Raw genomic sequence first — 17,124 nt, forward strand, 5'->3', positions numbered from 1 at the left:
TCGTTTCTTTGGTTTTATAATCATAGAATCACATGGCTTTTTTGTACATCTCAAGGTTGTTCACTATTTGAGAGTTTCAACAGCTACTTTAAAATTGTGGCTCAGCCCCTGAAATTTACAAATAGTCTCAAGAGGCTTCTTACCAGTAGAATTACTTAGATTCTATACTTAGCAGGAAGCTCTCTCCCTTTAAAAATAATCGATTTCACTCCTCAGCGATAGTTTCCAAAATGTGCTCTCCAAGTATTTTATGGAGAGTGGCTCCCAGGGTTTGGACCAGTTGCCGGAGGATCTCTGGGAGATTGTATTGGAGTAAAATGCTGGTTCTCATTTATTAAATTCCTGGGAGATTGTATTGGTGTAAAATGCTGGTTCCCATTTAAATTCCTACAAATTAGTTGAAAAAGGTGATCCATTAGAAATACGGGCCAGGTAATGTTTGCTGAGTGTGTCAGATCCTGACGGAGTACTTTAAGTCCTGTAGTAGTCAATTCTCATATTTCCCTAATGAGAGCATCATTAGTATGATCCCTCCTGTGCCTGAGGGAGTAGGGCATAGAAGCTCATGAATTTCCAGAGGTCACCCAGGCAGTAAGTGATGCAACCGGGATCTGACCCCAGGCAGTCTGACTCCAGAGCCCATACTTATTAGCAGTATGGTGCAATGATCAAAGGACGTTTCCAGACCGTCCCAGGAAGGGAACAGCAATTCACAATGGAAAATACAAATTAAAATTATGAGGACCCACTTTTCACTACCTGATTCAAGTGAGACTCTGACCAGCATGCTGCATAGGCGGTGCACTTACTTGCATCTCCACCTCCCCCCCCCCCCCACCCTCCCAAACCCATTCATTAGCTTAGGACAGTGGTCGGCAAACTCATTAGTCAACAGAGCCAAATATCAACAGTACAACGATTGAAATTTCTTTTGAGAGCCAAGTTTTTTAAACTTAAACTATATAGGTAGGTACATTGTTATTAACTTAATTGGGGTACTCCTAAGCTGGCCTTTGCTGAAAACGTCCTCAATCTGATTGAGGTACGTGCGCTGAGGTCGACCCCTTCTAACTCTCCCATCCACACTCGTCCTGTATACTTGTTTCCTCTATCTCCTTTCTGAAAACTGACTTCTGCGCATGGCCACAAAGTTTCAATCACACTGTACGTGTGTGCCCGCACGTGGTATTTTGTGGAAGAGCCACACTCAAGGAGCCAAAGAGCTGCATGTTGCTCGCGAGCCGCGGTTTGCTGACCACTGGCTTAGGAGCATCCTCTTATTGGAGACCAGGTTCTTTGCAGCCAGCTCCACCCAGCAGAGGGCCCACTCACTCAGTGCCTGGACTCCTGGCCTGCAGAGCTGTGAGCCAGTAAGCAGGTGTTGATGTAAAGCATGCAGTTTACCGTGATTTGTTACGCAGCAATAGGAGACCCATACCGTCCTTTGAAAAAAATTTTCCTGTCTTATGTCTTTTGGATTTCTACTTTAAAAAAAAAAGTAAAGTTCAGAAACATTTCCCCTAATCATTGTGCTTTTCTGCAACATTGACACTGTTCACTTGGGATCCGTCCTGCATCCCTCTGGTAGCACGTAGCACTTGGAAGCATGTGTGCTGTTAGTCCTTGAGGTCCATGTTTGTGTCCTCAGTGTCACTCCCAGCACACAGTAGGTGCTCAGATTTATTCTCAGATCTATACTATGAGTAGTTGTGAAATTTCAGCTTAAAAACCAAAGATCCTAGAAGAACCTCAGTGTGGTCTCAGTAGAAAGCTCTCCATTCATTTAACATGCCAAATAAATTTTCTTTTATTGTATTCATAAATATGAAGCATCTAGTGTTATTTATGATGTACCCACACCTTGAAATATGGGCTCCCTGCTCTCATGGTGCTGATTTGTTCATAAGATAAGATGAAGTGTTATTTAATAAACAGCTTTTCATTTTGAGGCAGTTTTGAAAGCTGTCTAGTTTTTCTTTATCACCCGAATGCTATCCAATTACATGTAAACGTACTGTTTAATGCTAAAGCAGAAAAACAGATTATTTTCTTTTTATTTATGAAACTGCTGAATAAAGAATCTGAAATAATTATAAGAAAAACAGACCTTAAAACAATGTCAGGTCTTTAATAAAAATGCCTGGGCACTTGAAAGGTTATTTAATGACCCACTGGAGTAGTTAAGGGTGGCCACAGGCCCGGGTTGATACCTGTTGTCTTAGTGTAAATACTAATGGTACCTCCTTTTAGTCCCAGGTGTCTGTTTGATGATAAACTATATTGTGACCCTCAAGTAGGATGTTAGCTGTCAATATCTTTGACTTGCTGGCTCATTTTGAATAATTGTTCACTTGCGTAGAGAGAAGTTGGTATTGTATACAGCTCCAAGAGGGCAGGTGGGTATACGGAACTCTCCCCCAATTCACCAGATCTATAGAAAAAATGGGGGGGGGGAGGGTAGGAGGACAAAGTGGGCTTACAGTTGTGAGTATGTGAAACAGAGTGTATTCTTGTATTATCCCTTATTTATTGTATTACTAGTGGCCCGGTTCAGGAAATCTGTGCACATTAAAAGGGAATTAATTGGAGGAAATATTTTAATATTGCTATTTGCCCTTTCTCTATAATAGAAGTGTCAGATGAAAGAAAATTAGTAAAATGTATATGAAAATCTTCCTCCTGTCAGAGTCTGGGGCACTCCGTGGGACCCAGAGTCAAGTCTCCGCCCACCCATGTGCACCTCGAAATCATGCGAGACCCAGACCTGGCCGGCCCCACCCCCATTGGGCGAGATCCAGACCCAGCCGGCGCAGCCTCAGGTCCCCCGTCAAGCCCTGCCGGGTGGCGGACACAGCCTCAGGTCCCCTGACCCGGCGCCAGGGCGGGGGGCACGGCCCCAGGTCACCCAGCCCGACCCCACACAGCCTCAGGTCCCTGGTGATCGCTCATTACGGAAACCCTGCCTCTGCTGTGGGCACAGCCATCTTGTGTTACAGGAACCCTGCCTCATCTGTGGGCGCAGCCATCTTGTGATGGCATGACAGAGTGAGGGTCAATTTGCATATTACCTCTTTATTATATAGGATTTTCCAAAGGAACAACTGTAAGCCTACTTTTGCCCCACTCTGTATGTTGAAGAGTTTTGTATGGGAGAGCAGATGCTATAGATTTTGTCAGAAGGCGATGTAGTGGCCGGGGTGGTTGGTCAGCAGCGGATGCAGACGAATGGAAAAGTCTGGGCCTCAGCGTTACCGTTTTCTGGTTGTGATGTTGTCCCATTGCTTGCAACTTTCCAGCGTGTGCTTTAAGTGCTCCGCCACATGCGCCCTTCACAAAAGCCCTGCGTTTCCTCTCAGAAATGCCCAGAATGGCTTAGAGATGAGGCATTAAGTGACTGAGAGTAAGGATCTTGTCTCAAGTTATGAAGCCAGATCCTCGAGTTGAGATTTAAATTCAGGTCCTTTGTAATCCACAGTCTATCCTCTGACATTGTCTCTCATGCTCAATAATTCTTAGGACAGAGCAGAGGCTGGAAACTGATCCCTAACCAGAAATTGGTTAGAGTCACCAGGTCAGGGAACAGAGCCTCACATCGCTTCCCCAGGCCCAGCATCTGACCCTTGCTTTGTGCTGGGCACTGGGATGCTGGACCAGGATGGCTGTGGCACTGAGGAGTGGGCTGGCTTGGGGCACCCTGACTGTTTTACAGGGACCCTGGGGCTCTGACTCGGATTGACATATGAAGTGTTCTGTTGAACAGGCACATTTGTGATTAACGGTCATCATTCTGCAGTGAAGGGTAGTTGAGGTTTTGGCAAAATTTGTAAAGGAAAATGTCAGCCAACCTGCATGAGGGGGAAACCATGCCTGCCCTCTAGGGCAGCCGTGATCCGGCCTGTTTGAAATGAATAAAACTTAAAAAAAAAAAGACCGTACCCTTTTATGTAATGATGTTTACTTTGAATTTACATTAGTTCACACAAACACTCCATCCATGCTTTTGTTCCGGCCCTCTGGTCCAGTTTAAGAACCCATTGTGGCCCTCGAGTCAAAAATTTGCCCACCCCTGGCTAGAGGGAAACCATTTAGCATCTGGAGAGGAGGTTGAAGGAGAGATAGTCCTCGACTTTTAGGAAAAGACCCCTTCCCACCCCCCTAAGTGGATATGCACTGAACCACGGTTGTTTCCTTTTTCCCCTTCCCTTCCAAAACTCTGTTGAAAATGACAGGAAAAAAACAAAAACAACACACACACACACACACACACACACACACACATAAAATATGAGCAGACCCATAACTAACGGGGCTGGGAAATGAGAAAGGTGTTCCAGTGGTGCAGAAGCATTGAGGACAACGTAGTATAAATAAAACAGATGGGATCAGATTGATGGTGACATTACACAGCACAGGGACTTACAGCCCAGTAGAGAGGAGAGCGGGGATAGCTAGAAAAATGAATTTTCCTGTCGAGATCCTGGAAGATTTCCAAGAGTTGAATCTATAGGGAGTGGCAACAAAAGTGGGTGAGCAGAGAGCTGGCCCAGAATGTGCACGCCTCGAACAGCTGCTCTCACTCTGCTTTCGGTGAGTTTGGCTCAAAGACTTGGTGGCAGGGTTTGCCTCCCTGAGAAAGCCCTGCAGTTTAGTTTTCAATAAACTGGGAGACTTGCCAAGGTAGAACACTGGTGGGGGGTTGTAGCCAGAAGGAGAAATCCTAGGGGACCCCAGAGTTCTTTTGTGTCCCTACTTTCCAAGGATATGTGACTTCTGAACCTTGAAATAAAGGCACTTTTGTTCCACCTCCTTTTTCTACCCATTCACTCTTATTCTCTTGTTAATCATTTAGCAGCCCTCCCCTGGAAAGGGACTCTCATCAATCCAGATCCCCCTTTGTAAGTGTGAGCAGGCACCAGGGGTCATCAGATACTTGAAAGGAAGTCAACAGGATGATCAGCGCAAAGCTAGGACAGGAAAATCGTCATTCCTAGTCTCAGACCTAAGAGAACAACTTTATAAAGCAAGAGCACCCATGGGTGAGGGGTGTGAGAAGAGGAGGTCTGAGAAGTGAACAGTGAGGTGGTGATGTTAGGCAGCTCTGGCTGAGGCAGGAGATGGAATCAAGAGGAAAGTGGGAACTGCTTAGAACTCAGAAAATAGTAGTCTGGCCCAGCCAGCATGGCTCAATGGTTGAGCATCGCTGACCAATGAACCAGGAGGTCACGGTTCGATTCCCAGACAGGGCACGTGCCCTGGTTGTGGGTTCAATCCCCAGTGTGGGGCGTGCAGGAGACAGCTGGTCAATGATTGTCATCATTGATGTTTCTATCCCTCTCTCCCTCTCCCTCTCTGAAATCAATAAAAACATATTGAAAAAAGAAAGAAAATAGCCCTCTGGAAAATTGAGCAGGGAATTTCTTCCAACATTCAAAGCAATAGGTTGAAGCTGAGAACTATGAAGCAGAGTTAGATGTGGAGGATGAGTCCAGCAGACCAGTCTCCAACTAAGAAGCCCATGGAGAAGGAAGACTCAGCTGGTATTTCTTTGATTCTACGATTCCATCAAAAATCAGATGCCTGTTTCCAAAGAGCTTATCAGTGAGGGAGCTGAGAGACAGTCCTTTTATTAGCTGGTTTCTCTAAAAATGTGTATTTCTTTCTCCCACACCATGAAATACCAATTCTTTGGTACTTAAGTTGACACCCAGCCTTCTCATTTAGAGCCCTTCCGAGTCACTGGACCATTCTCCTTAATACATAGTATCATTTGAACACCGTGTTTATTTGAAAATAATTTTAAACTTACGTGAAGGTTAAAGGAATCAGAATAATAAGCAGAAGCCCTGTACAGATTTTGTTGTTACTCACTTTTATGCCTTTGCTTTCTCCGTTGCTTTTCTGCCCATGAATGTGTGATAAACATGTTTTCACTCATTTGGCAGTGTGATGCATACTTCCTAACCCACTGAGCTCTTTATAAAGGTGACCTTGACTTCATTTGTTTATGTTTTTGCATCTTTAATCTTGGTAATATAATTTGGATATTTATGTAGATAGGGCATTGTTTGTATTTTTTACATGGTTAATTTAACACACTATTTTTTTCTTCCCAATTTCATTCTAATCATGCATCACTGGAAGTTGAACTATTTTCCTTATACATTAACTGGCAGCTGAGATGCGAGCCGCTTGAGTGATCGCTGTCCATGACACATAAAGGAATCCCACCAGCCCCTCCTGAATGTTACATTCTGAGAGGTTTAACATTTCTGCTGCCTGTCATTATGCTGCTTGCCACAGAATATGCAGCCTCCTATTATACAACTTTTTATTTCAGGGATGTATCATATAAAACCTTAATGTATAAATTTTAAGCCATAATTAGGGGTCTCAACTTAAAATTCAACCACAGTTTGTGTATGCGCCAACATTGACAGCCACGGTTTAATTCATAAGTTATTCTTTCTTCTAGCAGCTGGAAATTTTCTTTTGATATCAGTGTTAAGATGGTCCTAATTTTAGGAGAGTTATAATGTTGAAAAAAGTATCTTAGAATACTTTTATTGCAATATTAAAAGAAGAAAACTAGACATACTGTGGTAGAATTTTTGACCACCCCTCCCCGCAAATGTTCTTAAGCCTCAGATAGAAGAAAGGGGACTGTGAGAGGGAACTGATATTTGTGCTCCTCATCTGTTTCTGTTAATGCCAGGGCATTACAATGTTTTGTATCATTAATTTCCTAGAGAGGGATCTTAAAATATATATATATATTCATTTCAGAGAGGAAGGGAGAGGGTGAGGGAGAGAGAGAGAGATAGAAACATCAATGATGAGAGAGAATCATTGATTGGCTGCCTCCTGCACGTCTCCCACTGGGGATCGAGCCCATAACCCAGGCATGTACCCTGGCTGGGATAGGTTGATGCTCAACCACTGAGCCACCCCAGCTGGACTAGAGAGGGATCTTTGACCAAACATAGAAACTTAAATCCAGGCATAATTTTATTTCATTCATTTATTGCACAGATACTGTGGGCATCTTGTCAATGGGACCTTCTGGGAAGCATATGCCAGGATGAGGTTAGACTTGCTTTATTGTTATTGGGGAAACAACTGGAAAACAAAGGGATATGAGGCAGAAGTGGGCATGGGAAACCTTCCGCCTGGGGTGCAGGTCTAGCACCTATGAAAGGAAAGGGGGAGGGAAGGATGATCTGGTAGGAGGGGCCTCAGACTAAGGTTCAGTTACAGGAAAGTCTTGGCCAGCCCATCAGAAGCTCAGTGCAGAGATTGCCATCAGGGGGTCTTTACTGGCCAGGAGTGGAGCGCTTCTTACCAATGCTGGGCCTGCGAAATGCATGGCCTGCCTGGAAACTGAGGCAGATCCTCTCCAGCCGCAGGAGATCTGAACAGTGCCCTGCATATCCCCATCGTATGTACTCTTAATGGGGATGCAGTGATGGTCAAGGGCTCTACACTTCGCGAGTTTGACCTTTTCATGGGAAACATGGTAAACACACAAACCCCTGAACAGTTACTTCAGATAATAAGTAGTGTTGTTAAAACAAGATGATATGAAAGAGTGAGGGCAAAACATTTTTGACATACGAGAACTAAAGTATACCACCCAGAATTTTTTTTCTGCCTGAATGAATAAATGAGTGAATGGATGAATGAATGAACGAGTGAACGAATGAACGAATGAATGCCATTAAGAGGAGGACACATTGGTGAGTAATCAAATAATGCTTAGGAAAAAATGTGTGTAATTGCTGATGGCATGTGGAGTTTAGTGTGATTTTAAAATAAAGATTATTCAAATTGATGGGGAGTTTGGAGTCCAGTAGATACTCTCTTATTCTTACTTGCTTGGAAGAATTGCGGGATGGGGCGGGGGGGGGGGGGAATGGGAAGAGATTAACCAAAGAAGTTGTATGCATATATGCATAACCCATGGACACAGACAATAGTGTGGTGAAGACCTGGGGCTGGGGTAGGAGGTGGGTGAGGGATAGGAGTCAATGTGGAAAAAAGGGGGGGGGGCATAGGTAATACTTTCAACAATAAAGATTAAAAAAAAGAATTCATTGAGAAATCAGCACTCAATTTTCATTTGCCTGGAAAGGCAGAAAAACTGGGACAGAGTACACTAAAACAGGAGTGGACAGATTTTGCCTCTGAAGGGCCAGATAGTAAATATTTTAGGCTCTGTTGGCCAGCCAGTCTGTGGATGCTACTCAGCTCTGCCATCATCACATGAAAGCCGCCATAGACAGTACGTCAGTAAATGGACATGGCTGTGTTCCACTCACACTTTCAGAGCGTTGACATTTGAATTTCATATAATTTTCATGTATCATAAAATATTATTCTTTACCATTTCCTTTTAACGATTGAAAAATATTAAAAAACCATTCCTAGAGCCGATGGTCTGTCAGGAGACCAGGTGGAATGTTGGAGTTGGCTGACCCTGGACTAGAACTTCGAAGAACTTGTGGTGGAACCAGTTTCCATTTCTGGGGTAAATGAAGCAAAGCACTGAACATATACTTTTGAGGAGTTAACATTCCTCGTTTTAGCGTATCAGAGAGGGTTCTAAAGGTTTAGGGCCCCAAGCATGTCAAACTCGCAGCCGGCAAACATGCTTGTTTGCCGGCCGTGAGTTTGACATGCTTGGAGGCCGTATGTTCAATAGGTTAGTGACTCAAAAGCATCGCTTAGCTGTGCTGTCCATTTCCCTTGTACTTGAGGACAATGTAGCAATAACAAGTGTTAGTCTGCATGATGAATCTAATACACAGAATCAAATTGCATTACTACTCCTTGAGCAATCGTGCCAAGGGAGGGAAACATAATATTTGAATTCATGCCTTCTTCCCTCAGTATGTCACTGATCTTTCTGTATGAATACCTGAAGAGCTCCCTCTCCCCAATTCTGCAGCGCCCCCCCACCCCCATCTGCATGGGGTACCATTTTGTGGACCACTGTCACCTATCCCATAGTATGGGAACCAACCTAAATATCCAGTCATTGGCTTTTACAAACAATAGCACAATGAGAATTGTCTTATATAAATACATAATTACACAACATTTAATGTAATGTATCTTGCAATGTACGAGTATATCTTTAGGATATATTTCCAAAGAGGAATTAATGGATCAGTTATATATGCATTTGTATTTTTGCCCTCCATAGTGATTTTACTGATTTATAGCAAAATATGAGTGACTGTTTCCCTCTGAAAAAAAAAAGTTAGCATATTTTTATCAACCCTTAGTGATATATGGTATCTTGCTTTCGTTTTAATTTACATTTCTCTCATGATTGGGATTGTATATCCCTTCATATGATTATGATTTATTGTTTATTTTAACTGGTCATGGCCTTTGCTAGTTTATTAGGGATTTTTTTTAAAAAAGAGCTCTTTATATATTTGAAAAATTAGTCATTTGTTTTTGATAGTAGTTATACCTGTGTGTGGTTTATCTTTTTTTTTCCCCCATTGTTTGTCAGAGAGTGGAAGGGAGGGAGGGGGAGGAAGAGAGGGAAAAACATCAATGTGAAAGAGACACATCTACTTATTGCCTCCCGAAGGAACCCTGACCCCGGGCTGGGAGCAAACCTGCAACCAGGCATTTGACCTTGACCAGGAATCAAATCTGAGACCCTTAGGTGCTCTGGCCAGTGCTCTAACCACTGAGAACACTGGCCAGAGCTGCTGATTATCTTTTAACATTGCTTCTGGGTTTAAAATTTTCAAGAAGTTTTTAAAATGTACTACAGCTTAAAGTGTAGTCCTATTTGCTCCTTTCCTTAGGTCTTGAAAACCTAAAGTTGTTGAGGCTTCCAAATCTGCCCACCTTCCTTTTTTTTCTTTTCTCTTTCTGAGTCTGCCTTCCTTTTCATCAGACCTCCTGGGAGTCTTCTGCCCACCTCTTCTAAGGGCACTTGTCCCTGGATTTCAGGCCCACCCTGATCCAGCATGATCTCATCTCCAAACCCTTATTTGCATCACAAACAGCCTTTTTTGAGTTAAGATCACAGTCACAGGTTCTGGGTGGGCACATCTTTTGGAGGATCGCCCATGCCATCCACCACAATAACCCTGTTTGATTGTTTAGCTGATTTTTTTCCCTCCAGTGGTTTTCGTTAGTAATTATATTCCTAACATTTGATCTGAATATGTAATGCTCTTGAATTATATATTTTCATTTCCTCTCAAAAGGAGAATTATTCTCTACCCTCTGCCGTGCAGGGTGTGGGTGTTATTAGCAGCATTCCATTCCCGGACCTGCAATAGCAAGCCACTGAGAGCATGTAATACTTAATTTTTCTTTCTTTCTGTTCCATAAACTTTGATTAACAAAAATAAAACAAAACAAAACCACAAACATGTTTATATTGTTTTACTCCTTTTTTCATTTTCAGCATAAATGATATACTGAACCACCTTGGGACTGTGTGGAGTTACAGCAGTGGACATGGAGCATGTATTACAGTGTTAAAATTCAAGAGGCCTGAGCCCAGCACAGCGCTTCTAAGCATTGTCTATACATCATGTGAGGTTATCACCATTAGTATAGAACAGAAACGGGTATATCTACACTTTATAACTTTAGTCAAGTTTTATATTTTTCACTTAGGTACCTCCTAGGAAGTTTGAAATTTCAAAGATGTCAGCAAAAATATTGATTATGAATGGGTGTTAGGTTTATAATGATACATGACATTATGCATTTTCTAGTTCCGCAGTCCCCTGTTTCAGAATTGAGTATAAAAACTGTCTGTGGGGTAGATTTATTCCTACTGATCCTGTTTTCTTGCACAGAATCCTTAAACACGGCAAGTAATGTGGAGACTGAATATATTAACGGGAGGTTGTAAATATATTTTTAAGGTTACAGTTATAACTTTTTAAGTGTGATGAAATGTCTTTTTACTCTCCTCAATAAAATCTATCATTTATTGGACCAAAGCCTTTATGACTGAGCAAATGAAGGTCCTTTGGCTGAATGAAATAATGCTGAGCGCAGTGAGTATTATGGTCACTGCGCGGACAGTGTTTCCCAGGCCACTTGCATGTCTGGGTTTCATTCTTCACTCAGACACAGGGCTCTTGTGTCACTGAGCTTAGCAAGTAGACTGGGCAGTTTTCCTTCTTTTTGGTTTATTGGTTATAAATTCTTGGTCACTGTAAAGTTCAACAGCTTTGCTCATTAAAACATGAATAATTATAGAAAATTAGAGAAGTTAGAAGGCAGCTTGACGATCATTCTGGTCTAATTTTTTCCATCTTTAAAATGATGACATAGAATTCTTCCTAGAGAAGTGACTATCACAGGCTAAACCATTCATTCCTAGTGGGGTCTTGGCTCAGGCCCTGGACTCTGGATATTGTCACCATTGTTCTCTGCCCTACTGTTAGTGTCTAATAAGTTACATAAACATTTTTGGAGGATAAATAAATGATTCTTTAATCTCAAAGTATAAATAAAATGTTCTTTATTTTTTTATTGCTTAGATATAATTGTATTCAAAATTAACTCTGTTTTGAGCTGTGCTTAGCTATTGAGAAAATATTAAAAATCAGACTCATAGTCTAGATATTTTAAAAGATACTGCAAGATTATAAAGAACAAAAGAGAAACTAATAGAAGTCTCATCATTTTGATGTATTTCTTCCAAGTATTTTTTGGGGGGGAGCGGGGGAGGTTGGAGGGATGTCTGGATTCTTTTCAATCAATGGTATCGGTTTTGTTGTTATAACTGATTGTAAGCATTTTCCTTTTCATCAAGTTTCTCTAAAAGAATCATTTTTAATGGTGTGTAACATTTTGTTGTTTGGATATATCACAATGTGATTATCTCCTCTTACTGACCTCTTCGGGAGTTTCTAACTTTGTCTGTTATAAATCGTGCTGAAAAAGGTCACTGAAATAGGTATACTTCTTGTCAGATTGGGTGACTTGTTAGCGTAGGGTTGATGCCTGGACAGCAGGATGGAGGCTCCTGGGTATGCACCCCCAGGCTGTTCAGTGAAGCTTTGCTTCAGGGACTTTGGTGACCATGTGTCCGTCTGAGTTTGCTTTGCCCTTGCCAACTACCTCACTTTTAAAAACCTTTGCAATTTTGATTAGAGAACATTATATTGTACTTTAATTGGAACGCTTTTGATGACCATGTGTTCTTGGTCCCCTGGTTGTTACTTTAGTAACAGCTCTGGGAAGAGGCCAAACACGACAGTAATATACTTTGATTACAAGAAACATTCAAATGGGCGGGTATGAGTCTTAGAACCAGGGAAACTGAATCTAACTGCTAAGGAATGCTCTTTGGGTGTGTCGTGCATTCACTAGTTTCCTTCCATGTTTAGTCGGCAGGTATTATCCTACCTGTTTTATGACTGAGGGGACTCTGTTACAGAGAGGTGGAGTGACTTGCCCAAAATCAGTGGCACTTGAGAAGGATTGGAGATCTGGGTTCCAAACACAGGTGTACTTGACCTGAGAAGCTCCTAATGATCGTCCCATGTAGCAGGCTCTGAAATGTGAATCTGCATGAGTAGGAATTAAAAAACAAAACAAAACACATTTATATCTCAAGAAAGTTAGATGCCAAATGGGTGTTTTTATTTTAATACATTTTTAGAATATTGAAAGTAGTGAAAATGTACCTGAAATGTTAGGGCGCAGGCATTGTGTTACATGTGTATGTACATAGACGTGAGTGTTGCCCTGTCTGGGAGGGAGGGGTCACCACTCCACCTTGGACCCACTATGAAGGGTGCCCCAGAAGTTGTACAGCCCTGAGTGTGATGGAGAATTTTCTGCCCAAGATACCAGCAGTGCCTCTCTTGACCAGCATGGAGTAGTTGGAGAACATGGGGTTTGGAGCAGAAATGTCCTGGGTTAGCCATTTGGATCTGTCATTTGCTAGTGTAATCTTCCATTTAACAGAACTTGATTCAGCTCCTATCTCTGTATGTGAGTGTGTGTGACAAGTATCTTTTCACACGTAGACACGTAGATTTGCATACTGTTAGATTAAAAATAATATTGCAAAGATATCTAGGGGGTATTTTATTTCTTTGTAAGGCCATTATTTTATAGAGTGCTTACATAATTTTCTGTTAAGTTTCCAATTTTTAAATAAGTATTCAACTTAGTAAGTTGATTAATTATATAAATGTATGTGGCATTCTTTATTCTTATATTGAACTGAGAGCTATTTTATGTTGACTTCTCTATTTTAAATTTTTGGTTCAATGTGACAGGAGCAATTTAAGAAGCGACAGATGTGTAAGCTCTTTTAGGTGGTTTTTCAAAGAAAGACAAAGAAACTTTTCTATTTTGTTTTGGTCAGGCATTTCAAAAATTGGGGAAGGAGAGTGATAAAGGACTTCTTAGAATTTCTCGTAGATATAAATACAATGAGCTAAATTATTTTGATATTGATGGTGTACATATATTAGGCAACTTACATTTTATTTTTCTGTCATTTTTAGGATTCTGAGTAACAATAAAATATCCGAGTTGAAGAATGGTTCATTTTCTGGGCTAAGTCTCCTTGAAAGATTGTGAGTATTCTTTTTAGTTTCTTATACATTTTTTATTTATTGATTTTTAGAGAGAGAGAGAAGAAGGGGGAGAGAGAGAAACATCCATTTGTTGTTCCACTTATTTATTCATTCTCTGGTTGATTCTTGTATGTGCCTGATCGGGGATCAAACCCAAAACCGTTGTGTATCAAGATAATGCTCTAAACAGCTGAGATACTGTAAGGGCCAGGGCAATGGGTATTCTTTTGTTATCATCTGTTATTGTCATTTTACTTAAAATGATTGTATTGTTAATCTAGTTCTACAATCTCAACTTTTCAAAATAAAAATTTAGTTTTTCCAATGTTTTATTAGGAGAAATTTTAAGAATTGAATTTTAAAAACAACTAGTCATGATTTCACTTATGTATGGAATCAGAAAAACACAACAGATGAACAACCTAAATAAACAAACAAACTCAGAGATACAGAGAAGAAATTGATGGTTGGAGCGGGGTTGAGAGGATGAGTGAGGAGGAGGTTGAAAGAAATATAAGAACTATAAATTGTCAGTTGTAAAAACAGTTATGGGGATGTAAAGTACAGCATAGGACATACAACCAATATTGTAATAACTATATGTGGTGTAAGGTGGGAACCAGATTTATTGGGGTGGTAACTTTGTAAGGTATATAAATGTAACTTTGTAAGGTATATAAGATATATTGATTAGTTTTTCACCTTTAACTACTATAATGTGAACTGTAATTGAAATAAAAATTTAAAATAACAAACAACTAGTTAGACCAAAGGCCAGCAAACTTTCTGTAAAGGACTAGATAGTGAATATTTTAGGTTTTGTGGGCCGTATGATCTTTATCACAGTGACTCTATTCTGCCATTGTAGTGAGAGAGCAGCAGTAGACAACAAATAAGTGAATCAATGTGGAGGTGACTCTATTTACAAAACAGGCCACGGACCCTAGGTTGCTAGCCACTGGCTTTTAAAGTGTAGATGCTGTTTTTAAATTCAGCAATGACATGAATGCCTCATAAAAGGAACAAGCTGCCAAAGTTGCATGGTTACAAAGCCCAGAAAGGAATCCCAGAATTTAAACACACACACACACACACACACACACACACACACACACACACACACCAAGGTGGAAAACGTATGGATAAACTTTTATGTTTTTATCCAGATATCTCTGAATGTGATCATTGTGTTTGGCTTAGCAATTAGGTCTAGTTTTGCTTATGATCAGTTGTATTACAGGTAGCACTCATTTTCTGGCCTTGGTGAGTTTTACACAATGGATGTTTAATTTGCTTGCTTTCCAAATGCTGTTCTAGGATCGTGTTTCAAATTCCCATGTCACCCACACACTTAGGATAACCACTCAGAGTGCTTCAGGGAGCCACGCAGGTTGGAACGTCTTTGCTGCTGAAAATCAATCTTTCCTCATGTTCTTAGCCCTCTCTGTTGTGCTTCACTTTCTCTACTTCAAGGTGACCTTTCCTTGGCCATTTCACCTCCTGGCTTCTTCCACAATTGAACTCCCACAGGACTTTATTGCTTCCATCACTGAGGTCTTATTTAAGCATAGACCCTCAATCGTGTTTGATCCTGCCTCCAAAAACGGCCACATTTTGAAGGATTAGGGGTTAGGACTTCCACATAGGAATTGGGGTGGCGGCTACAATTCAGCCTTAAAGTTCAGATTGTGTTGTTTAAGGGTGAACTGTATATTGTTACTAAAAGAATTCTCTAAAATGTATACTTATACATTTTCCCCCTCCCTTTTTTGGTAAATATATATATATATATATATATATATATATATATATATATATATATTTTAGATTTTTAAGACTGTTTGTAATTGAGAACTCTGTGATTTCTCCATTCATCCCTTCCTCCTCCCGTCCATCTTCCCTCTTCATTTTATAATATTACTAGAGGCCCACTGCACGGATTTGTGCACTGTGAGGTCCCTAGGCCTGGCCTGCGGGGATCAGTGGACCTCTGCGTGGCCACAGCCCGGCCTTACCCACCAGCTCGTCGGGCTCCAGCCCACTGCCTGCGTCAGTCCCACACAGCAAGAAGTAGTGCGTGAAGCGGCAGGTGGCCTGGAGGAGCCCCAGCCTGGGCACCGCACTCGCCAGCCATCAGCCCGGTGTCTGGCATCTGTCTGTCAGCTGAGCGGTGCTCTTGCTGTGGGAGGGCACTGACCACCAGGGGGCAGCTCTTGCATTGAGCGTCTGCTCCCTGGTGGTCAGTGCATGTCATAGCTACGGGCTGGTCATCTTCTTGTCCAGTCATCTGGTCACTTAGGCTTTTATATAGAGAGAGCGTTCTTGTGTTGTGTTATATATGGGTCAGAATTTAGTGACACTCTCCTATACTCTAATTACTGACACTAGAATAGACACAGTGGTCAGTGTGTCTGACTTTTCAATGTGTTCATCTCCCTCCCCCTCCCACCCCCCCACCCCGCCACTCAAGTGATGGGTCCAGGCCACCAAAGCATCTCTTTCTAGTGATTGACAGAGCCAGCCTTAGCCAATAAGAGATGAGGGATGGTTAGCTTTGAGGTTTCAGAGAGAGATTTCCCAGTTCCTAAGAAAAGAAAGTCTCTATTCCTTTTCACGACTTTCTTCTTGGAAGTGATTTTTGGACCTGAGATATGATGTCATGATTGAAGTTTAGCCTGAAGGTAAACTTAACTTTCTGAGCATGGGGATCTGAGAGATAGATGGAGCCAACTAAGGCTTCCTTACTTATTGATTTCCTGTAATACTAGGGAATTTTTATTTTTTTATTGTGGAAGCTGTTTCAAGTAGAGGTTTCTGATATTTGTACTTAAAATGTGTTTTTTCCTTATATACTTTGTATTTTTGCGTAAAGGAGCTAGCTCTTTTTCTAACATCTATCTAAGTATTTCTATAATTTTGTTGAAGCAACTTTTGTGCACCTTTTTGCATTTATGTTTTAATGACCTAACCCATTCAGATTCAGCTGCACATCCTAACATTAGACTTGTGTTCGCTAGGGAAGCTGTGGGTTGGAGAAGGGAATGGTAAATGAGAGGCTCTGACTACAAATATCCTTTGGCAATGCCTGATTAATATGGCTATCATTAAGTGCTATGTAACATGTCAAGCATTTCTTTATTATTAAATAAAAAGTGTATCTTTAAATCTTACTACACTACTTAGTTATTCATGAGAGGTATTTTCTAGAAACACATGCAATGCATCATGGACCACAAATTTATGTAGTACTATAGCTAAGTCATTCCCTGTTGCAGATGCTTTTTAAAATCAGAGAAGTGAAGTGTGTTTAAAAAAAATGGAACGGACATTATATTTCCATTTGCAGAGACTTTTAGCTTATGCAATGTAAGTCAAACACATTCTGATTGAATTTTCTCCAAAAATCTTCTTTGAAGTATAGGGTTGGGATCTGGTGCAGAGGGGAAGGTAGAAGCTAGTACATTGGGCCTGATGATGAATTATACTTCCTGGGACTAAAAAGTGGGGGACAGAAACTAATCTTTATTATGAAAATTTTCAA

General features: G+C 41.1%; 1 protein-coding gene across 1 annotated transcript in view; it reads left to right on the plus strand.

Moving 5' to 3' along the window:
- The window catches only part of ADGRA3 (adhesion G protein-coupled receptor A3), a gene marked incomplete at its 5' end in the record, with an annotated part of 110,957 nt that overhangs the window by 15,063 nt on the left and 78,770 nt on the right, over nucleotides 1-17,124 (plus strand). Inside the window, one exon of the mRNA XM_081111898.1 lies at nucleotides 13,512-13,583. Within this exon, the coding sequence (XP_080968024.1) occupies nucleotides 13,512-13,583 (72 nt within the window). The remainder of the gene's footprint in view (nucleotides 1-13,511; nucleotides 13,584-17,124) is intronic.

The sequence above is a fragment of the Myotis nattereri genome, assembly GCF_964212035.1.
Source record: "Myotis nattereri genome assembly, chromosome: 1".
NCBI classification, from domain to species: domain Eukaryota; kingdom Metazoa; phylum Chordata; class Mammalia; order Chiroptera; family Vespertilionidae; genus Myotis; species Myotis nattereri.